Source organism: Eleutherodactylus coqui, chromosome 1, assembly GCF_035609145.1.
Source record: "Eleutherodactylus coqui strain aEleCoq1 chromosome 1, aEleCoq1.hap1, whole genome shotgun sequence".
In the NCBI taxonomy this organism is placed as follows: Eukaryota; Metazoa; Chordata; class Amphibia; order Anura; family Eleutherodactylidae; genus Eleutherodactylus; species Eleutherodactylus coqui.
This window is the reverse complement of record NC_089837.1, coordinates 431,794,626-431,818,127: the sequence shown is the minus strand read 5'-3', so window position 1 is coordinate 431,818,127 and position 23,502 is coordinate 431,794,626. Positions and strand designations below refer to the sequence as shown.

The window sequence follows — 23,502 nt, the reverse complement described above, 5'->3', positions numbered from 1 at the left end:
ACGTTTTTGAGTGTTTACAAATATCTCTTCGTCGAGCGATTTAGGAAAAGAAGCCAAATGTATTTCCGCTATCAGAAAACATTAGGAATCTCTTGTGAAATTCTGTTCCTGAACAACAAAACAAGTCGCACATTACGCCATTAATTTGCAACAAAAATAAGTTAATCTAGCGATATCCATATTTAAATGGAGAAAACAAACAGATATCATCAATTTTCAATGCTGCATAACCTAATTGTGTGCTGTGCGTCTGTGTCTTACAAATGACATTTTAATGAAATAAACCAGAATTCAATTAGTTTTGACTTAGCTAGATTCTGGAGCCAATTTCTGCTTGGGTGAGCCGGTGTAGGAACACTCTAAATAATGAATACAATTAGAAAAGTCCCAATATATCTCAGTTCTCCGAGCGTTGTGCAGTGCATCAATGCCTTTAAAAATAAACTTGATTGACGCTTGATGCACAGATTAAAGGTGAGCTAAAATGAGCTGCATTATATAGCAAAAGAAAAGTAATAATCTGCTTGAAGATAAAAGTACCCGGAGATGACTGGCAGCGCTTTTCAGACTACCTGTATGCATTGATTATTCTCTATGTGTGAAGTCTGATCATTAAAAAGATTCAATTTCAGACACCGCAAACAAATCCTGTATAATCCATTATTAGTTTTTTTAAGCTGATTTTCTCTGGTCATTTAGGAAAATGGACACCAGTGGCAAGAATTACTGGCCAGAAACATAAGGCAAATACTCGCCCATACTGTACTCTGTGGCATCAAGTATTGAATGCAATTAAATATAAGTATAAAATAGAGATAAGGGCTATTTATATATTGTGGTAGGTTGAAGTGAGATCGGAAAGCTGCTGGATGATGGGATTTCCTGGACTATCTGGAGCCTGGTAATATAAAATGAAGGGTCCCCACAATGGTAAGGTCCCTTAAGGTCCTTGTTTGCCTGACAGTCAAACAGAAAAAAGTGGAATGCAGCACAACCTTGTTAGTGAAGAAGTGTGGATATACTCTTGGTGCACGTTCCTCAACAATGGATCCGGACTCGTAGATCCTCAGATCAAGCAGGAGAATTTCAAAAGGAGGACCAGCACACTGGATAACTTTACTTAGAAAATTCTTCTTTTATTCCCCAGTAAAAAAGCATAAAAAGACTGCGACGTTTCGAGCTCACATACTAGGTCGAAACGTCGCAGTCTTTTTATGCTTTTTTACTGGGGAATAAAAGAAGAATTTTCTAAGTAAAGTTATCCAGTGTGCTGGTCCTCCTTTTGAAATTCTCTTGTTTGCCTGACACTCATTATGTGTAAAAGGACCTTTGGTCTATATTCAGTTATGGATGTTTAACCCATTAAGGGTTGAAACCCCACCGATAGTAAAATTATGGTGGCACTTTGAGCCTCCTGCCTCTGCAATCAATCAGAGGGAGGATGGGCTATCAGCTGTTAGTAACAGCTGATAACCCAGAGGAGAAGGCAGGAGGGTTTTCTAACCCTTTCTGCCTTTTCCTTCCCCGAGTACACAGCGTTCAATTGGCACTGTGTACTAGAAAGTGAAAGGGTTTTTTCCACTGCGGGAGTCAGGGGCGGGGTCATGTGACCGCCGGGGTTCCCTGCTAAAGCAGAGCTGGAGGGTCTACTAGACCCTGGACAGCTCTGCCAGTGACTAATGTCACTACAGGAGTTGTTTTCCCCTACGGATGCCCCAGCTACAGTGGGAAAGTGTCAAATTAAAAAAAAAATTAATGTCCCCCAGAGGTCTTATATGACGTCATTGGGGGACATAGATAGTAAGAAACATAATTACCTACATCAGTAAAACAAAATTCCAGAATAAAACAACAATATATACATAAGAAAGAAAGTAACCCAAAGCAGACACCAATCAAAACCGTCGCCGTATGCGCCCTGTAAACCAAAATTATACATATTATATATCAAAACGTCCGGAACAAATAGAGGAACCCGTTCCCATACTTTATTTTAGCGTAAATATACTAAATTTAAAAAACTAACTATAAATAATTTAAAAAAATCTTTTTTTTAGAATTTTACCACCAATAAAACTAAAAAACGAAAAAAAAAAAGTCAATGAAAAAGATATTTATAAAATTGCCCTATATGTCACAGAAAAAAAAAGCAGTAAAACTAATTTTGGTAGCTAAAGGATACACTAATTTTGGTAGCTAAAGGATACAAAATAGGGCAATAAAACCACCACATGGGTAAAATCCCTAAAAAGTGTCTGGTCCTTAAAGGGGTTGTCCCGCGCCGAAACGGGTTTTGTTTTTTTTCAATAGCCCCCCCGTTCGGCGCGAGACAAACCCGATGCAGGGGTTTAAAAAAAAAAACCGGATAGTACATACCCGAATCCCCGCGCTCCGGTGACTTCTTACTTACCTTGCGAAGATGGCCGCCAGGATCTTCAACCACGGTAGACCGCAGGTCTTCTCCCATGGTGCACCGTGGGCTCTGTGCGTTCCATTGCCGATTCCAGCCGATTCTAATCGGGCGATTAGACGCTGAAATTAGACGGCTCCATGGAGACGAGGACGCTAGCAACGGAACAGGTAAGTGAATAACTTCTGTATGGCTCATAATTAATGCACGATGTACATTACAAAGTGCATTAATATGGCCATACAGAAGTGTATAACCCCACTTGCTTTCGCGGGACAACCCCTTTAAGGTACAAAACAGCCTGTCCTTAAGGGATTTAAAAGGTTCTAATGGCTTTGGAAAACATTGCTGCCTTCTTTCAGAAACAATATCACAGCTGTCCATAGGTAGTGTCCAGTACTGCAGCTCAGCTCCAATTAAGTAAATGGGGTTGTTCTGCAACTCTGCTCACAACCTGTGGACAGGTGTGGCTTTATTTTTGGAAGACAGCAGCCATGTTTTCAACCCTGTACAATCGCTCTAAGGGTGCTTTTACACTGGCGATGACATTTCACGATTTCCCAGCGCTGCTAGGCTATGAGAAATCGCAAGATTATGACGACAATGGCTTCCAATGGCTCCATTCAAATGTGCGATGATTTAATGCTTGCGATGCAGCGTTAAAACAAAATTGTGGTATGTCCATTCTTTTTTTTAATACTTACATTTTATTTGAAGTTTTCAGGTTTTACAATAAAATGGTAAACATTCTACCGAAATGTAGCACTGTTATATGAATGTACAATAAACATTGTCAACAAAGAGGTGAAATAGACTAAGGGGATACTTTCTTAGGAGCCTGTTGTACGGTTCTCTCTTGTTGTATCCCAATCCAGTCTTAACTTTAAACTGTTAGGTAAAAGAAACAGAGTACAATATAATCGGCCTGGCCAGGACCTAATTTAGTTTTGTAGAGGGGATTAAAGGAATAGAGGGTGTAGGTGGGGGGGGTGGAGGGGTGTGTGTCCGAGACAGCTTGAGGATTTCCCATGGGGTGGATGTCGTCGGAGACAGCTCCGTCCTACATATCTCCTGTAGGGCAGTTTTTGTTTGGTGTTTTTCTCTACCTCCTATAGAGAGGTCAAGAACCTGTTGTTTTGTGAGGGGTATGAATAGTCCAGCCATGGAGACCATATTTTTAGGAATTTTTCGTGTTTGTCTGCTAGGATAGAGGTTAGTTTTTCGTTTACTAAGTACCGATCTAGTCTACGTTTGACTTCTGTGAAGTCTAGTGAGGCTTTATGCCACGATTTGGCGATTACTTGCTTGGTGCCTAGGAAGAAGAAAGATATCAGCTTTCTAGAGTCAGGGGGGATATTGTTTATATGTTTATTTAGGAGAGCCTAACAAGGGTCCTTGCGGATATTGTGGTTTGTGACTGAATATATTAGAGAATAGATTCTAATCCAGAGTCTCTTGACCCGGGGGCATGTCCACCATATGTGAAGCATGTCTCCTGGGACTGAACAACCGCAAAAACAGTTGGGAGATCGTCCAGGGACTGCATGAGCTACGCAATCTGGGGTTAGGTACCAGCGGAGCAGAACCTTAAAGGATGTCTCCAGCATTAATATATTTCTAGCGCTACTGTTAGTAGTCTCCCATATCTGGGTCCATTCTTCCTCTGGGAGGGTTTTACCGAGATCTCTTTCCCAACATTCCACATATGGGAGTTGTGTTCGGAAAGAGAAATGTGCTAAGTCTGAATAAATTTGTGATATAAGGCCTCTTGCGTGTGGGTTTTTGTTGCAATGTCTTTCAAATGGTGTAAGGGTTAGCGGAGAGTTCGTATTTTTGAGGAGGGTGGATATAAAATGTTTTATTTGCAAGTATTGAAAAATTTCTGAAGATGGCAGATTGAATGTTTCTTGTAGTGTGGGGAAGGAAATAGGTCCATTTATTGAGTATAATTGGTATAATTTGGTAAGACCTGACTTTGTCCAATTTGTGAATGATTGCGGCGACTCTCTGCCTGGTATAAACATAGGGTTGTGCAGTAGTGGCGCCAGGGGGATGATGAGATATCAATTTCCCCGAGTATTTTATGGAGCCCCAGACTTGGAGAGAGTGGTTAATAATGGGGTTATTAATTATGGGTCTGTGTTTGGGTAGGATCCATAGTAAGGAATCTATCTTAAGAGGATGTACCTCGGTGGCTTCTAGAGAAACCCAGAGTGGGGTGTTATAAGATGAATGTAGGAGGGCCAGCTGAGCCACCTGGGTAGCCTGGTAGTATTTATGATAGTTTGGAACTCCCAAGCCCCCTCTCCGTTTATGTCTGTATAGTGTGGATCTCGATACTCTTGGGATCGTTCCATTCCACACAAATCTGAGAGATATTTGTTGGAGGGTCTTTATCCAGGTACTCAGATCGGGAGTGCTCGAAAAAAGTATAGTAGTTTAGGGAGGAGTGTCATCTTTAGTGCGTTAATTCTCCCTATCCAGGATTTGTGATAGCGACTCCAGCTCTCCAGAAGTACTCTTATCTTGCGGAGGAGGGGGAAGTAGTTTTGGCTATATAGGGATGCATAGTCGTTTGTTAATTGGATGCCCAGGTAGCCCAGCGAGCCTGTTGCCCATTGGAAGGGGAAGTTTTCCTGAAGTGTTTTTTGTGTTTCAGGTGGTAGTGTAAGGTTGTACGCTTTAGATTTTGTTTGGTTTATGGTTAGTCCTGATATTGACCCGAACCTGGACAGTTCCCCTATTAGGTTGGGTAAGGAGATGTGAGGAGAGGTTATGAGCATGAGCAGGTCATCTGCGAACATTGATAGTTTGTGGTGGACTGAGGCAATCTCGACTCCTTTTATGTTTGGGTTGTTACGAATTTTAATGGCTAAGGGTTCCATGGCCATGATGAAAAGTAACGGGGACAATGGGCAACCCTGACGAGTCCCCCTGCGGACCGGGAATGTGTCAGAGCAGAAGCCTCGATATCGTACAGAAGCTTTAGGGTTAGTGTATAATGTCCGAATCCATGAAAGGAACCCGTCAGGGAGCCCCCACTGGTCAAGAGCTGTAAATAGGTAGTCCCAGCTTAGGGTATCAAACGCTTTGTTTATGTCCAAAGATAGAAGCATTGCTGGGATTTTCCTGGTCTTGCAAAGGTGGGTAAGGTGGGTTATCCTTCGGATACTGTTTGGAGCTTGTCGACCTGGGACAAATCCTACTTGGTCTCCTCCTATTAATGAGGGGAGAGCTGTGTTTAAGCGTGTTGCAAGGATTTTGGTTAGAAGTTTTACGTCTACATTTATTAAAGATATAGGGCGGTAATTTTGTATGTCTAATGGATCTCTGTCTGGCTTCGGTATCATGGCTATCGAGGCCAGTAGTGCTGTTTGGCCTATGTGGTTGCCTTCTTTTATTGCATTGAAGTAATTTATTAGGTGAGGGATGAGGATTGAGGAGAATTTTTTTATAATAAGGGGCCGAGAAGCCGTCTGGGCCTGGTCGTTTGTTGCTTTTAAGTGTTTTGATAGCATTTGTCACCTCTTCTTGGGTGATTTCGGAGGTATTCAAGGGTTGTTGGCTTTAATCTGGGGAGGGATATTTCTTGTAGGTAGGAAGTAATTTCCTCTTTCGGGATGGTATGTTGTTGGGAATATAGTTTTGCTAGGAACTTTTGAAATTCTCGTGTTATAGTGAGTGGATTAGCTGTTATTCTGTTTTGGTTTGTACGTATTTTGTAGAAAGAGTTTGTGTCTGGGTGCGAACGAAGTCTACGTGCTAGTGACGTAGTAGGTTTATTATGAAAGGCGTAGAACCGTTGGCAGGACCAGCCCAATTTTCTTTCTATTGTATCGGTGAGGCAAAGGTCTAGTTCGTTTTTGGCGTGTGATAGTGCTTGGAGGTTTTTTTAGTTGGGTGTTTTTTGGCAGTTTCTTCTAATTGGGTAACTTGTTGTTCTAGTTTTTGTTGTTGTGCTAGTCGTTCTCGTTTACGTCGTGCTGCTATTTGTATTAGGTGGCCTCGGATAACTACTTTATGGGCTTCCCAGAGGAAAATGAGGGAGGATACTGATGGGCTATTTATTTGGAAGTATTCTTCCATTTGTGGTCCTAGTAAGGCTTTTACTTCGGGTATTGAGATAAGGGAGTCGTTGAGAATCCAGGATGTGTTTGTGGGTTTGGACATTAGGGAATTGCAAGTAATGGACATTGGGCTGTGATCAGACCATGGGACTGATAGTATTTTTGATTGCGGTATTTGAGGCACAAAGGTGTCGGGGACTAGGATGTGGCCTATTCTCCTATATAATGAGTGTGGTGCTGAGAAATGTGTATAGTCTTTTGTAGTTGGGTTTATTTCCTGCCAGATGTCTACGAAGTGGTTTTGTTGGAGAAGAGATTTAAAATTGTGAGAGATGGAGTGTTGGGGTAGCGGAGAATGAGTTGGAAGGGTGGTGGAGTTCCTGTCCAGGCTCGGGTCAACAATGTAGTTTGAGTCTCCGCAGAGAATTACTGTGCCTATTTTGTTGTTTTCAACTATTTCAAATAGTTTTGTGAAAAATTGGATCTGTCTCGAGTTTGGGGCATAATAGGAAACAATAGTTGTTCGGATATCTTGAATTGTGCCCATTATTATTAGGTAGTGGCCTTCGGGATCTGCGATTGTCGAGGAGAGTGAGAAAGGGACTGATCTGCTAAAGCAGATGGTTACTCCTTTAGTTTTGGTTGGTGCATTTGCTGAATAAAATGTAGGGTATTGAGGGGATAGATAGCGTGGTGTTGAATTTGTGGAGAAGTGGGTTTCCTGTAGGCAGATTATATCAGCCCATTTGTTCTTGTAATATCGAAATGCCTTTGAGCGTTTCTGAGGGGAGTTGAATCCTTGGACATTATGGGATATTATTTTCAGGTCCATGGTGGGCGATGAAATTTATGTGAAAAGAGAGCCGTCTCAGATCCTCCACCCCATGGGAGGGGGGAGGTTGGTGGGGGGGCGGGAGAGAGGGGGAAGGAACAAACAGGTAGTGGCCAGCTGTTAGATTTAGTTTTAAGAACTGCAGGCTTAGTTGCCTTGGTGGCAGTATGCCAAAAGAGTCTCATGTTTTCCAGGTGGGTTCCTGAGGTGGCGCCACACTAGCCCTGGAATAAGGTGGGTTATGGCATGAGTGTTTATAGTTAGAAAGAATTCAAGCGGACCTCTTGGGAGGTTAGTGGAATAGGAGTTTAGGGGGCAAATTATAGGAAGGGGGGGAAAGGGGGGGGTTCTTATGTCTTCAACTTTCTTTCAAAGCTTCATCCTCAAGAAGCTGTTTAGTGTTCAAGGGACTGTTGTGTTCTTTTTCCTATTTTCAGATGTTGGTCTTGAGGTTGGTGGAGAGACAGGTGGTGATTCTGTGGCGTTCGGTTGTGGTGGAGGTTGCTGGATGTTTAATTCCTTAAAGCATCGTCGGGCTCCGTCTGGTGATAGAATCGTGTGTACTTTGTCTTGGTAAAAAAAAGTCAATTTAAATGGGAAGCCCCATCTATACTGGATCCTTTCTTTTTGCAAGATCTGCAGATATGGCTTTAGTGCTTTTCTTTTTGACAGGGTTGATGGAGCCAGGTCAGGAAATAGTTGATAGTCGAAACCCTGGAAGGTTAGTTTGTGGGATGAACAAGCTGCGTGCATCAACTGTTCCTTAGTACGGTGAAAGTGGAGTTTAAGTATTACATCTCTGGGGGGCCCATTGCGGTATGTCCATTTTTTTTGCGATTTTGCCTATTGCTCCCAATGGGGCCGGCGGCAGCAGTGTTGGCCCCATTGAAATCACAGCAGCGGCAGGGAACTTCCCGCAGCAATGATTTTCTAGGGGGGCTTGAAATATAAGCCCTACCCTAAAAATAATCCCTAACTGTAGAAAATAATAATAATAATACATCACCTTAGAAGTGCCATCATCTCCGCCACGTCTTCTAGCAGGTCCCTGGCACTCTTCTTCAGCTTCTCTTCTAGCCGGGGATTGAAAAATCCATGCCTCCTGAAAGTGCTGCTTCTGATTGGCTGAGCACTGTGACCAATCAGAGGCAGCGCTCAGCAGAGGCACAACTGCAGCAGGGGATTCCTTAAGCGATCGTGTTCCATTGGTTTCAATGGAGCTGGCGCTGCTGCCACTGACCCCATTGAAATCAATAGGAGAAGATCGCTATCTCCTGCCATGGCTGTGATTGCCACAGCAGGAGATTCCTTCAGCCTTGCTGGGATGAGAGGCTGTTTCCCTGCAAAAACAACTCGCATCCAGGGGATTGCGATAGTGATATCAGGGTATCAATCACATCCCAATATCACTCTCGCCAGTGTGCCGGATCCCCAAGGGAAAGCGGTCATTACCTATTGGAAATGTGTGTTATCTATATATAAGTGTTACGTTTCATTGTACTGAATCATGTGGTCATAAGATGACTGCTGAAAAGTTCTTTCTACAGAACAAGAAGTATCAGACTATTATTAAGCTTAGTAGTCGGTGTGAAAAGCTACAGGACATTAACCTCTCAGGATGTGGCCCTTTTTTTTCATTTTCGGTTTTTCCTTCCCTCTCTTGAAAAATCATAAATCTCATTTTTTATCTATCAACATACATGTCTGAGGTGGGTTTTTTTGCAGGCAAAGTTGTGTTTTTCAATGGTAACATATAATGCAACATAAAATTTTTTTGTCCGTTTTTCAGTCCATAATAAGTGGAATGAAATAGAAGAAAAACAAAATTCCGTCATCTTTGAGTGCGTCTTGTTTCTATGGTGTACACACTGCAACAAAAATGACATGATAACGTTATTCTATGGGTCAGTATAATTGCAACGATACAAAATTGATATAGTTTTTTTTTTGCTGTACTACTTTTATTTTTTCCAAAGAGATTTAATTTTCTTTGATTATTTTTTGGCGCCATCTTCTGACATCTATAACTTTTTATTTTTCTGTCGACATAGTTGTGCGAGGACTCATTTTGTGTGGGACGTCCTGTAGTTTAGTAAACTTGGAGTACATATGATTTTTTGATCACTTTTTATTACATTTTTTCTTGGAGACAGAGCGACCAAAAAAAGCACAATTCTGGCATTTTTTTTCTGATCACATTCTTCGTGCGGGGTAAATAATGCATCAGAAGGTCCTCAGCTGCTATGGCAACCGCATGGCAACCTGCAATCTTTAAATGCCGCTGTCAGAATTGATGGCAGCATTTAACCCCTTCCCGCTCCAGGGCATAAGTTTATGTCCTTGCAGCGAAATACTTCCCACAACAGGGTGTAAACTTACGTCATGGGGATAGCGCAAAAGCATAAGCGATCTCGCACTATCCAGCAGCGGGAGCTGGCTGTCAGTGATAGCTGGCCTCTTACTGCAACAGCGGGGTGCATCGGAGATGTAAATCGCTGCATGGGAAGGGTTCACAGAGGGAGCGCACTCCCTCTGTGACGTCGGGCTCTCACAAAATAATCGCAGAGAGCCCGGCTGGTTGCCATGGCCATGGTTGCCAGATACCGGCGTCCTGTATTGCCAGTGCCTGTGATCGCTGTAATAAGCGATAAGGCATTGTAGGTGAGAAGTCCTGCAATGCCTTATCACAGCAATCATCAGTGCTATGGTGAAAGTCCCCCAGAGGGACACAAATGGTGTAAAAAAAAAGATAAAAATAATATACAAAAAATAAAAAAAGTGTTAAAAAAAAACCTTTAGGTGCTTTTTCTCATATTGGCATAAAAAAAGGTAAAAAAATAAATAAAATCCCACATATTTGGTATCGTCGAGTCCGTAACAATGTGTACAATAAGCTGCACATGCTTTTTATTCTGCACAGCAAAAAGCAAAAAAAAAAGATAAAAAACTGAGGCAAAATGCTAATTTTTAGCATTTTACCTCCCAAAAAACGCAATAAAAGTGATAAAAAAAAAGCTGTATATACCCCAAAATGGTACCAAAAGAAACTACAGCTTGTCTCACAAAAATAAGCCCTCACGGAGCTCTGTCCATAGAAAAACAGAAAAGATACAGGACTTTGAATGCAGCGATTTAGAAAAAAAAAATATTCCAAAAAAGGGGTTTTATTGCAGAAAAGTGGAAAAACCTAAAAAAAAAAATAAAAATGAATTTTGGTATCATTGTAATTGTACCGGCCCGCAGAAAGAATATATTGTGTCATTTATGTTGCATGATTAACGCTGTAAGAAAAACAAACCAAAAACCTATAGCAAGGAGTAACTTCATAGATATATTGTATTGGTCTAAGCTCCAAAAGAAATGTGGGAGGCACAAGAAAGAAAAAAGGGAAAATAAAAAAAGCGGGTGGGGAAGAAAAAAGGCAAGCAGGGACGGGGAAATGGGGGTGGCAGGGTGGGGGGAGTAGGAACATATAAGATATCCCATAAAAAAAATCCCAACCCGCAACCAAAACTAAAAGTAAAAAATGAAAGAGGCATAACCTATAAAGAACCAAAATCCGAGATTGGAGAAAAAAAATAGAATACGTCTTGAATAAAATTAAATTATAGAATACATGAGAAATTTGACAGTTTGGTAACGGTTAGGAGGGTACAGAAGGGTTGTTGAGGGGAGGAAGAGGGACAAACAGTATAACCACCCCATGGTCAGTCCAACATGTCTACAGAATTATAAATTACCTCGATCTTAACTATCCTCATATTGGGCTATCAAAATTTATGAAAGTTTATAAAAAAACAGGATCTCAAACTCCGCAAAGGACACAAAGTCCAACCAAGGTTGCCATATTATTAGAAATTTCTCTATTACGTTCAGCACAGAGTTCTTCCATGCAGCATAGGTGTGCCATTTCCTACTGCCACTCACTCATAGAAGGCACGTGGGCCGTTTGCCTGTGTCGCAGGATCACCACTCTCGCAGCTGCCAGACAAAATCTAAGCAGTCCCCTTTTCTTAGCTGCTACGAGCCTGGCAAGATAGAGAGTAAAAGAATGCCGGAACTGAAGCCCGCAGGGTGATAAGGTAAAGGCAGGCATGACAGGGTTAACAGAGGGAAGGGGTTAACTTGACTAGGTGAATGCTGGGTAACGAGGGGGAAGGAGGGGTGAAGGGAGGTTTAGGAGGAAAATCAGCACGAAAGTCCAGAAGAGGAGTCAGTTCAGGAGCTGAGAGGAAGAAGCAGGAAGAAGAAGGCCTGGTTCAGAAAATAGAGTCTCCCAAGTCGGTTGGTATGCAACAGGAGGCAATTACAACTATATACTTGGTTGGCGAGGCGGCAGAATTTTTAGGGGCTCCAAGGATCTCTCTCCATGTTTCCTAATGGGTTAAAATGTTGTTTATATTTTTGATATGTTTGTAATAAAAATGACTGTTGTGGCCAATTTAATCCAAGAAAAAAGTTTCAGTGGTTAATTGGGTAAGATGGGGTCTTGGAAGAGGTGACTGCAGCAGAGACAGCTCCGTTATACCGGGTCATGCTAGTTGTGGGGTGTTTTGGTGGATCACTGTGCCCCTGTCAGTCCCACAGCACCAACACGGGTCCAAAACCGAAGGGAAAATAAGATGCAAATGCGCCGGGTATCTATACCACCTGCAATGGACAGCTTATGTGTAAACAAGCAAGCCTTCTGCCAATCCCGGGTGGATATGCCATGTTTTTATGTTAAAAAATTCAACAAATATGAAACATTTCAGATTTAGTTCCACCTTCAATATGACCCATTATCTGTACAATTCCATTGGGAAAAAAACTGAAACCTTTTAATGGTTTTAAAGTGGTTGTATAAATATACACTGTAAAACTAATACTTTGTTGTACCCTTAGACTTCATGACAGGTTTTAGTTTTTCTGGTTAGGTGTCTAACAGCATGGCACATCTTGACTTGGCAATCTTTACCCACTCTTCCTTGCAAAAACGCTTACGCACGCACAAAAACACGCTTCTATTAGAACCAATGCATTCCCTATGGGAATGCACGCATTGTCTTCAATTGAACTGTGGCTGCTGCCAGTGGCTCCATTGAAGACAATGGTCTGCTTGTACCCTGTAGTTGTTTTTCAGGGAAGAGCTTTTTCCCAGACAGCTGCTTCTGATTGGCTGAGCACCTCAGCCAATCACAGGCAGCTCTCGCTGAATAAATGACAGCCTCAGCCAATTGTAATCAGCCTCAGCCAATTTTCAATCCCCGCCTGCTGAAAGAACTGCTTTGAAGAGGCAGGGACAGTGCTGAGAGGACGCGGCTGAGCTCCGGCAGCTGAAGGAAAGTTAGTATGATTCTTTTTTTTAACAGCACTTCTCCTTGTTTTTCAGGGGAGGGGTTATATTTAAAGCCCTTCCCTGAAAAACAAGTACAGGAGGCCAGCAACTGGATCCCCTACTGCAGCTGTCATCTGTGACAGCTGTGGTAGGGAATTCTTTATTCCCTGCAGGGATGAAGAATTACTTTGCTGCATCTGTTACAGATGTGGCAGGTGCAGCAGGGAATTATTTTTCCCTGCAGGGATGAAGGAGGCATCTGCACAGGGGTGCGCACCTATGTACGCTCACGCACACGCTCGTGTGAAGCCACCCTGAAAGTGAAAATAAATCTGAAATTATTCATCTTTGTCGGATTTTTTTAGCATGATAAAAACATGGCATTATACCAGGGGTGTGCAGACACATTATGTCCACTGTATGTTTTTTGTTAAACATATTTGAAGATGCCTTTGGGGGCCTCATCGCACCAACCTCCCCCTATCCATCTCACATAGAGTTTTAGATAAATTTACAAATAGCTTGCGCCAAGAAGCAGAAAGAGATCCGACAAGCTCATCATTTTTTCTCTTTCCTGAAAGTTAGGGTGGCAAGCTTCTGTCTATGTTTCGACATATTTATGAAGCGTTATTACAAGCAAGTCTCAGCAAAAATGGCGCTGATAAAACCTAATGAAAGTTGGTGTAAATGAAGAGGCATTTGATGCACGATCGTTCTGGCACATTTTTAGTGCCAATCCCACTACATGGATAGATTTTTTTTTCTTCATTTTGCCCCCAGTTTTTGTTTTATCATCATTATTTTACATTAGCAGGTGCAGAATAAAAGTTTTGGAACGAAACATATTTCTAAATTCAAACTTGCGCAATTTAGGTGCACATAAAAGTGTCATGCGGGAATTGGCACATTTCGTGGAATGCTGACTAATTTTTTTAGATTAGTACATAGAGCAGAATTTGATTTGTGGTGCAAACTATATTTTGGAATATAAATTGGCACATTTTTGGAGCATCTTTCCTATTTTGCCATGGCATTAAATGTCCCAAATTTACAAGTTTGTGCTCCGCTGTTGTAATTTTGGCACAATTTAAGACTAACATGTTCTAAAAAGAACTGGTGCAATACATGCCAATATTAATAAATAACATCCAATAAGTGCTTATTGGATTGTTGGGAGATATGCCAGACATTTGCCAATTGCTACTGTCAAAATGTTCCATTTTCTCTCCTCCTGCTGCTGAGTATAAGAAAATGCCACGGCAGATTTCACATATTAATGATGATCCAATTCTTTGACAAGCATTACAATTAGTGTGCATTCCATTGCAATCTCCAGTGCTCTTCAATGTCACTGTATGCTGGAGATTTGTAAAGATTACCAAATGTGTTTGAGGATAGGTCATCAATAGTTCAATCCTGGAAAACCCTTTAGTTTTCATCTGGCCATAAAGATAAGATAAAAGTTATTGGTATATGTAGCTGGCCGAATGGTTCCTCTACTCCACTCTAGGGGACACATGGACCAGATTTTAAAGCATGGTACAATTTTCAGATATAACCCACATGCCTAGCAGAATTGCTCCACAGACACCCACAGTCTGTAAACATAGATATAATCCCTATTTGGTCACAGAGTGGGGGAATCTACTTTTCTGATGTCCATGTGCCTTAGTGAGATATATGGACAGGGGGTTCTTCAGATAGGACAAGTGATGTGTTATAAGGAAAATGCACACAATTGCCTCCACTTACAGCAACGTAAAGCACAATACTAATACGGATACAATTTGTTTAAAAATGTACAATATAAAAAATAGTATTCAAACTGCTGTTTTTTTTTTAGAAATGTATGATGATATTTAAATCTCTTTAAAAGAAAAAAATTAAGAAATTCTTCAATATCACTTATTACCTGGTTAAAGAAGCAAATCAGTAAAATCATCCTTATTTACTAAAATATTACATAATGTTTCAGTAGTCCTTTCTTCACTTGTGTGTCCAGATCTGGAGAAGTTTACATGTTGCAAAACTGAATGTTACAAAAATTTTGAAAACTGTAGTTTTCAAATATATTTTATTATCTATATTTACGGCTTTAATTATGAAAACGTTTTTATTTTATTTTTATAAGACTTTAAAGTCAGATTTTATATGCGTCTCTTTTTCCTAAATGAACAGTGATCATGTTGTATACATGTGATGTTATCAGAAATGCGCACACTCAAAAATCAATGCCCATAACTTCTTTACGTTCGAATTCATTTAAGATAAGACACTGAGGTCTGCAGGAAGGTTAACCTTCACTAGTGCATTGAAAATCACTTGTCAGTGTTCAGTCATCTCACATACTTGTAGACAGGGCGCTACTTTCTTGTGCAAGCCAAGCTTTCTGGATATAAGTCCATTTCATGCTTCCTGGCTTTACATAAACACATACCAAATTTTCTGTTTTTACTGGTCTACTGCTTTCATGTGTACAATGGCTTTTTGTGTATTAAAACCAAAGGCAAAATATGAACATTTGTTCAAAAACTTAATGTAATCTGTATTACTGTCCACCAACATCTAGAGGGGTTGCAGATGTTTAAGTCACACAAGGGCTCTGCTTGAAAGAACACCTCAGCTACATAGGAGCATTCTGTTATATAAGCAGAAAGACCACCACAGACTTCTTCAGGATGCACATAAAACAATAAGTTGGCGCTATACAAATAAAGATGATTATTATTATTATAAACATGGATTTCATAGGTAAACAACATGTAGTGATTAGAGATTAGCGAGCATACTCGCTAATGGCAATTACTTGAGCAAGCATTGCCCTTAGCGAGTACCTGCCCGCTCGGAAGAAAAGATTCAGCTGCCGGCGGCGGGCGGGGAGCGGCTGGGGAGAGCGGGGAGGAATGGAGGGGAGATCTCTCTCTCCCTCTCTCCCACCCGCTCCCCACTGCTCACTGCCGCAACTCACCTGTCACCCGCGCCGGCAGCCGAACCTTTTCTTCTGAGCAGGGACATACTCGCTTAGGACAATGCTCGATCGAGTAATTGTCCTTAGCGAGTATGCTCGCTCATCTCTAGAAGTGATGTTTCAGACTAGGTTGTTCTTCATCAGGCTTTGGAAATAAGAGAGGATAAATAATAGAAACCTTTATCCAGGATGGGTAATAATGGAAGGGAATCCATATTCCCAGAAACCCACCACAACATTAAGGAGGAAGGTTCCAGGAAACCATGGGTTTCCTAATTCATACGCCTGATGAAGGGTAATCAGTCCAAAATGTCGCTACATGTTCTTTACATTTGATATCCATGTTTACTAATATTCAAAAAATAATATTTTATGGGCATCCTAAAGACGTATGTGGTGTATTTTATGCTTCTGATATAATAGAATACAATTAAGACCCTGAAGCAGCAAGAGCCTAAACATGCGCACACAGCAATACAAGAGACCACTGCAAACACTAAACCGCTACATAGAAGGGATGCAGTACCTTTAATGTTATGTGACACTTGAGGAGCCTTGTTGAGATGCCAGAATCGTGAGATTTATGGTAGCCTCTTATCTTATCATCCTATTGAAATTACTATAATCAATTATATTAGGGAAAATATTATGAGGGAGAAAAAAAATTGTCAAGTTAAAAAAGTTATCTTTTAAAAAAAAAAAAGAAGAAGAAGAAGAACAGAGGATAGGCCATCAGTAGTTTACAACTGGACAAGCCTTTTAAAAGAGGCTGTCTAAGTGCGAGACAACTTTTTAAAAATTGAGCGAAATCTGTAAGCAATAAAAATAGCGTTACTTACGTGTCCCCTCCCCTTGTGATACAGCGCTGCTGCCCTACACTCCTCCCGGTCTTTGTTTAGGAACGCTTACCACGTGACGGCTGCAGTCAGAGATCGCAGTGGTCTCATGCCGTTATCCTGACATCATTGCTCAGATGCTGGGAACAATGATGCCAGGTGAACGGCATCTGACTGCTGCGGCCTCCGATTGGCTGCAGCAGTCAGGTTGTAGCCGTTTTTAAACAAAGACTGGGAGGAATGCAGGGCAGCAGCGCTGTATCACGTGGAAAGAGGGCAGGTAAGTAACACTACTTTTATTGTTTTAACAGATTTGGTTCGATTTTTAAAAAGTTGTCTTGCACTTGGACAGCCTCTTTAAAAATCGGTCAGTGGGGCACAACTGCATGTAATAAGGAAGAACATGGCTTAGGGGTTTAGTCCGCATCTCTACCATAAGTGCAAATGTTGACAGTTTTCTATTGCATGTGAACTGCGGCTCACTTGTGAAAAATTCGTTTAAAAGCCATCTTGTGAGCAATAATCCTTGTGTCTAAACGTGCAGCCATCATGCACTGTTCGTGAACTATTCATTCATTGTGATTTCTAGCAAGCTAGAAATCACTGATGACTTATCAGCGCCGCACGCTGATTTTCTCAGTGGTTGGGGATGATAGTATTCTTTCAGCTGGTATTCCGCTGGCAGTTCTCAGTGGCACACCAGCTGAAAGCTCTGAGAACAATGCAACTGTTTGCATATACAAAACAGCTGCATTGTTCTCGGAGCTATCGCAGCTGTATCCCGCTCTGCCTGCATCAACTCTTAAGCAGCTAATTTGCTACTTAGAGTTATGCAAAGATGATCGCTCAACACTCTCCTTCAAACTGTCGTTTGAGTGATTTTTGAGCACTTATCTTTCAGTGTAAATGGGCATTTAGTCTATAGCCTCATATCAGTATAATACTTTTATCGGAATTACTGACAATACCAAGCAGGGCTGTAGGAGATTTCAAATTCCTTACAGACTCATCACCATCTATATACTGGTTTACTACAGTCTAATACCTAAATGCCATTCATAGACTATATGCGGTCATAAAGAGTGCCATTTCACTGCATTACACCACATTATCCATGACTCATACAACCTTTATTTTTTACTTCATGGAAAATAATCCATAACTGCACACAACAAATACCTGTTCGCTTCACCGGATCATTAATGTTGTACAATGGCTCCCATGTGCAAGATCCTGATAGTCTTTATTGCTAATTGAAGCAGTTTTTCAATTTTAGAAATTACAACAATCGAGTTACGTAATGAAAGGACACATTCTCTGTGCATCCTGGAGCTCCACACTCTATCCAGTGGTTTTCACTATTATTTGCTTTAGTTAATGAACTCCCAATATGCATCTTCTACTGATCTGTCATCATAATGCTGCGGTTGAGCTCTGCTAATCTCAGAAACATTGTAAAGCTATACATATCTGTAAACACACCGCTACTTGGCTTTATCAGGCTTGTAAAACAATTAAGATCCATCAGTAAGTAAAACTCAAAAAAGGAGCGTTTTTAGTGTGAGAAGTTAAATTATTCATCCAATTGAAAAATAATGTCAAAGTAATTGAATCTTTCGAGTGAAGCCAATTGCATTGCTAAATTGGTTGCTTATATTTATTTATATAAAGTCCAACCATATGGGGTTTCCATTCCCCAAGTTCGTTTTTAATTGTTTTCCTGATAGAAATCACTACATAAATGTTGCCAAGAATAGGAACCACAAAATATATTTATCTCAGCTTGACCCTGACTAGATAAGGAAGTCACCGTTGCATTGATAATAACAAGGAAGCAATCTCTTTTGCTTCCATTTAAAAAAAAAAAAACTCTTCTGTGATGGTTTGATCATGGCATGTTAATGAGACCTGGGGGTTTCCTATTAACCCATTACTGCTGCAAATGAGTGGGATTTATCATTGTATATCTCACTATGGATGCTTGAACTTGGCTTTTGAGTGGGTGCAAAACAATCTTAGAAAACTTAGGCTTCATTTTTTGGAGGTAAAGCAATGTTTTCCATATATGCAGCCAGTGTGACCCACTGTTGTATATAGGGCGATCCACTGCTTTGCCAATAGGGGTTGCAAGCCTGTATGGTGTGGCGCACCTATCTGTGGCTGGCATCCTTGGTATCAGTTCACATGTGCAGACTGTGTTAGATTGCAGTCACACCTCCCCCAATCTTGGCTAGGTTGAGTGACTGCACATTAGTCTGCACAGAAAAAGTAGCTCCTCCATATTTACGTCTGTCTCTCTGCATTCTGCTAGGATTTATGGCGATTGTGCCTGCTCTGGTGCTCACAGTCATTATTTTGACTGTGAAATCATAAGAGGTATTGGCGATATTGAACCATTGTCCTCTCTCTTAGATGGGCAGTTGCAGTATTCTGTCCGTACTGCGTGCCATGCAGTGTCTACAATCAATTAGTGATCATTTAAAGGGGCCTCTAGGGAGGTAGAATCCTTACCCGGATCTTTGGTGTTGGAACCTCTACTTCCAGTCTGCTTTTGACACTGGGTCACGTGATATGGACTCTATCTGGAATGTCATCATGTCATCTGAGGAGGCTAGCGATTTGGCTCATCTTTATAACTAACCCAACCCCTTTTCTATTTCTACTTCAGAAGTGAGAGAGAAGGGGCTGGCTTATTTCTTAAAATGAGCAACACAACTAGCGCCCTGCAATGAAGGTGATAGGTACAAATAATTAAAAACCACCAGACCCCATGTCTCTGCGACAACTGCGACAGAAATGGAAGTTCCAGCACTGCAGGTCTAGGTATGGATTCTGCTTCACTAAACAACTCCTTTTAGATATCTAAGACATCTCCTTTCCCAATTCAGAAATCCCATCTTCATATACCCTATCAGGGAATTTTTAATTTATAGGTGGATCTCCTATACTGGAACACTATCTATTAGCCAGTGAGAGTAGCTACAAAAACAGCTTCAATGGGCATTACAAAACAGTGCTACAGGACAAAAAAATTATCTAGATGTCTTTTGCTCCTAAACTAAAAAAGTTAGTTAGGAGCTGAATAAAATTGTTCTTACTGCTTATTTTTGGCTTCATACAGCTGACAGTCTAGTCTAACCTAGCTATTATAGCATCAATAATACTACCCCCTGTGTACAAGCATATAACTACTATAATACTGCCCTGCACATACAAGAATACAAGTCTCACATTTACCAAAAAAGAAAAAACAAATCTAGATGACCAAAGACGTTGGCGATAATATTCTGTGGACTGATGAGTAAAGATTCGTACTTTTTCAAAGACATAGGGGTAGAGGGTAGGGGATGGACAGAAGCAAAGACCCACGCAGACATGCTGCTAGAGTTCATGGTGAGTTATTTACTGCTATTTATTCACATTTACACTTCTCAGTACTCCTGTACACTGCTCTACATGTTGAGGTTATGCCTGTTTGTGATTTTAGATAGTTAGAAAGAAGAATCTATAGTTCTATGTGCACAGTATATAGAAGACAGCATAACAGGAGACTCCTCTCACCAGTTCTGAGAGACCTGAGAATTAGATATATACCCTGCAGAGGGAAAAAATGCAAGCTACAAGTCATCTATTGGTTTTATTTCTCATGTAGATACACATGAAAAATTATCTGAAAAGTTAGATACACTTTAACTCGTACTTCCTATATACGAATATAATAACTATACAACAAATCACACATTGTGAATTAAACACTCAACTCAGTTCTTAAAATATTGTTTACTTATGTGAACGGATTGGCTACCTAACTAGACTCACTTTTTGGCATTGATAAGTGTGGTGGCTGCTGTCCACATTTTAAGGGGGAGTTGATCTATAGGGATTGTCTGAGATTTTTTTTTCTCAACATAGGGAATGTTATAAAATAAAAAAGGGGTATACTCACCGGTTTGATCTCATTGCCATCCATCACCACGGTTCCCAGCCACCCTGCTTGCTTTTTCTTTACATGGCTGCAGCACTGACATGCCCATGTATCCACATGACCACAGCAGCCAATCACTGGCCTCTGAAGTGTTATGCAATGCCCTACTGAGAACATTGATTGGCTGCTGCAGTCATGTAAGTATAGAGGCACATCACCACTGCAGCCATGTAATAAAGCAGTAACACTTACCCTTTTTTCAACAACAATCAGCTAAAGGCATTGAAATATTACAAAAAATGTGCTTAAATTTCTTAATTTCTTATTCACATTTGATATTTCTGAAAAAGGACTGTATTGGATCCATGGGGTGGCTCTTACCTTGATGAGACGGGAGTCCAGAAGAAACACTGGGCTTGGTGGGATTTCAGCCAGCACGTTCATGCTCCTCCTTTCCAATCAATCACATTTATCCTCAATTCCAACATTGAAGTTACAATATTAAAACAGGATCAAATCTATCTGTCCTTCACAAAAGACAAAGAGAAAGTTACTTTCAATGTTGGGTCTAAACTTCTGGTAAGCCATTTCTCATTTTCCTCAGTGTTTCCTAAGTAAGTCTCTTACGATATCTACTACTTTGGAAGAAATATTAGAGTGGTTACAGAAATTAAAACTGGCCCAATAGGGCTGAAAAGCTTGTATTTTATATTCCATTTGCTTTTATTATACTTCAAACTTTTAAAATAAAACACTCTCCTCCCCTCACTAGCAAATCATAAATACATACCTGATAGATTTCATAGAATCCTAGAATGGTAGAGCTGGAAGGGACCTCCAGGGGTCATCGGGTTCAACCCCCTGCTCAGTGCAGGATTCACTAAATCATCCCAGACAGATATCTGTTCAGCCTTTGTTTGAACACTTCCATTGAAGGAGAACTCCCCACCTCCCGTGGTAACCTGTTTCACGCACTGATCACCCTCACTGTTAGAAAGTTTTTTCTAATATCTAATCTGTCTCCTCCCTTTCAGCTTCCTCCCATTGCTTCTAGTCTTTCCTTGTACAAATGAGAATAGGGGTGATCCCTCTGCACTGTGACAGCCCTTCAGACAGCAATTAAGTCTCCTCTCAGCCTTCTTTTTTGCAAGCTAAACATTCCATGATTCTTAAACTGTTCCTCATAGGATATGGCTTGCAGACTTCTCACCATCCTGGTAGATTTATAAGAATACATCTCATAGCTCCAGAAGCAATTCACAGGCAATTGCCTAAATATTAATATAGAACCATGGGTACTATATGTGTCAATAAGTCTGTAATATGGCAGACAATGCTGCTTCCCCAAAATCCACCATACTCAAGTACTGTAATATAGGCATCACACTAACATACATAAACTTCATTATGCAGTACGTATAATATACAGTGTTATCAGACACTCTGTTTTCAGTACAATACTTTGCATATGTTGAATGGAGGGGTCAAATGTACTTGGCGTGTATGAAATAAACTAGCTATTACTCTGCCTAATCTTTCTGTGGTGGTATAAAATAGAGCACTATGTATATTAACTAGTAATATATTTTGATTTTGCAGTTGAAAGATCCTAAAAGAACTTTCGAAGTGAAATGGAACGTAATGAATGGCAACATCAAGTTCTACTGTTCTTCTAAAAAACTTGAAATCTTCTGTCTTTTAAATAAAATCCGCAGCCTATTGAGAGTCGCAGCTATATCTAAGGACAGAGAGATAATACAAGACTTCATTTACCAGCTACAGAAGTCTTTCAAGCTCATTATTAAACTCACTGACAAACAGGAGAATACTTCCAGTGTTCTCAAAACAAAAGAAATACAAGACAGTGTGAATAAGACACCTTCACCTCATCCCAGGAGTACCTTATCCTCTAAAGCTGAATAACATAACAGTGGGGGGGGAGCCATCTAACAGTAGTAACAAGCCAAAAATAAAGCTGCCAATTTAAGAATGGTATCCAAAAGACAAATAAAATATGTGAAAAGTACACGTTGTTCAGGCAAGAATTCAGAATGTGATGTACAAAAATGATCAGAAATACTGCAGTAAAATCACCCCCAATTAACATAGGAACAGCAGGAAATATAACCACAAATTCCTTCACCTTCTTAACCCTTTCCAATCCACTGTCTGACCTCTGAAGACATTATGATTTAAGGCTGTACAGCTCTGATGTTGAAAGACATCCGTCGGGGTTCTCTTACTGTATATTGCCAGCCTCTCTGCTGTTGGAGCCTATCCAACGTGTCACCTCATGCAGTACTGGTTTTAGCCAGCAGATAGCTCTGTTGTATAATGGCAGAAAAAGAGTAAGCCCCTAGGAAAACCAGGGCACAAATTGGATTGGAAAGGGTTAATATATTTGTAGGAATATGGAGGTGGGGATGTATATTGCCACCAAACAATATTTCTTTTATACAATTATACATTTAAAAGAAACAAATCTGCCCCTAGAATCTATAAAAGATGACATACTTAAAAGATGTTTTTATGAACCAGTAGACTTACTCCACACAAACTACTCGAGTACAGAGAATGAAAACAAAGGTCAAGCAAGTGTACAAAAATTGTGCTAAGTGTATTTCTAATAAACAAACAATAGCTGGTTGAAATAGCCGAATAGATGAAAAAAAACAGCATATCTTTTAGTTTTGTAAAAGCTAATGGAGCGATCATTGGAACAACCTGTCAGACATCTTGCGCCCGAAAGGTCTTCCTGTGTAAAAGCACCCTAAGGAGCAGTACACAAGAATCTCCCACCTTTCTAACAAATATTCTCATTTTGGAGATTTCCTCGCATTCTTAAATACTCTACCAATAATCCACTAATAAAAGGATGAATTATTGCTGTTATATAACTATTGTTCATGTTTATCGATCCAGGAGGCACCAGCCTCTTGAATTGATGAAAAAGTTCTTTCCCTGCATCACATCTCTCAGCCATGCCGGATACAAAATAGCTGTAAACCCTGTAACCTTCTCTTAATATTTTGAAACTGCACAATTTTTTTTCTTTTTGCATGTTTTCCATGAATAATTTGGAAAAACTGCTATAGGACAACCGCCATAATTAATTCTTTCATTTCTCTTGCTTTCTTTAAAATAATG

The 23,502-nt window shown here is 40.5% G+C and overlaps 1 protein-coding gene across 1 annotated transcript in view; it reads left to right on the top strand.

Annotated features, from left to right (window-relative positions):
- The window catches only part of ERICH6B (glutamate rich 6B), a 209,361-nt gene extending 186,832 nt beyond the window's left edge, over positions 1 to 22,529 (top strand). The window contains exons 14-15 of the mRNA XM_066582023.1: positions 20,706 to 20,934; positions 21,955 to 22,529. Of these exons, the coding sequence (XP_066438120.1) occupies positions 20,706 to 20,934; positions 21,955 to 22,278 (553 nt within the window). The 3' untranslated portion in view covers positions 22,279 to 22,529. The remainder of the gene's footprint in view (positions 1 to 20,705; positions 20,935 to 21,954) is intronic.
- Positions 22,530 to 23,502: the final 973 nt, after the last annotated feature.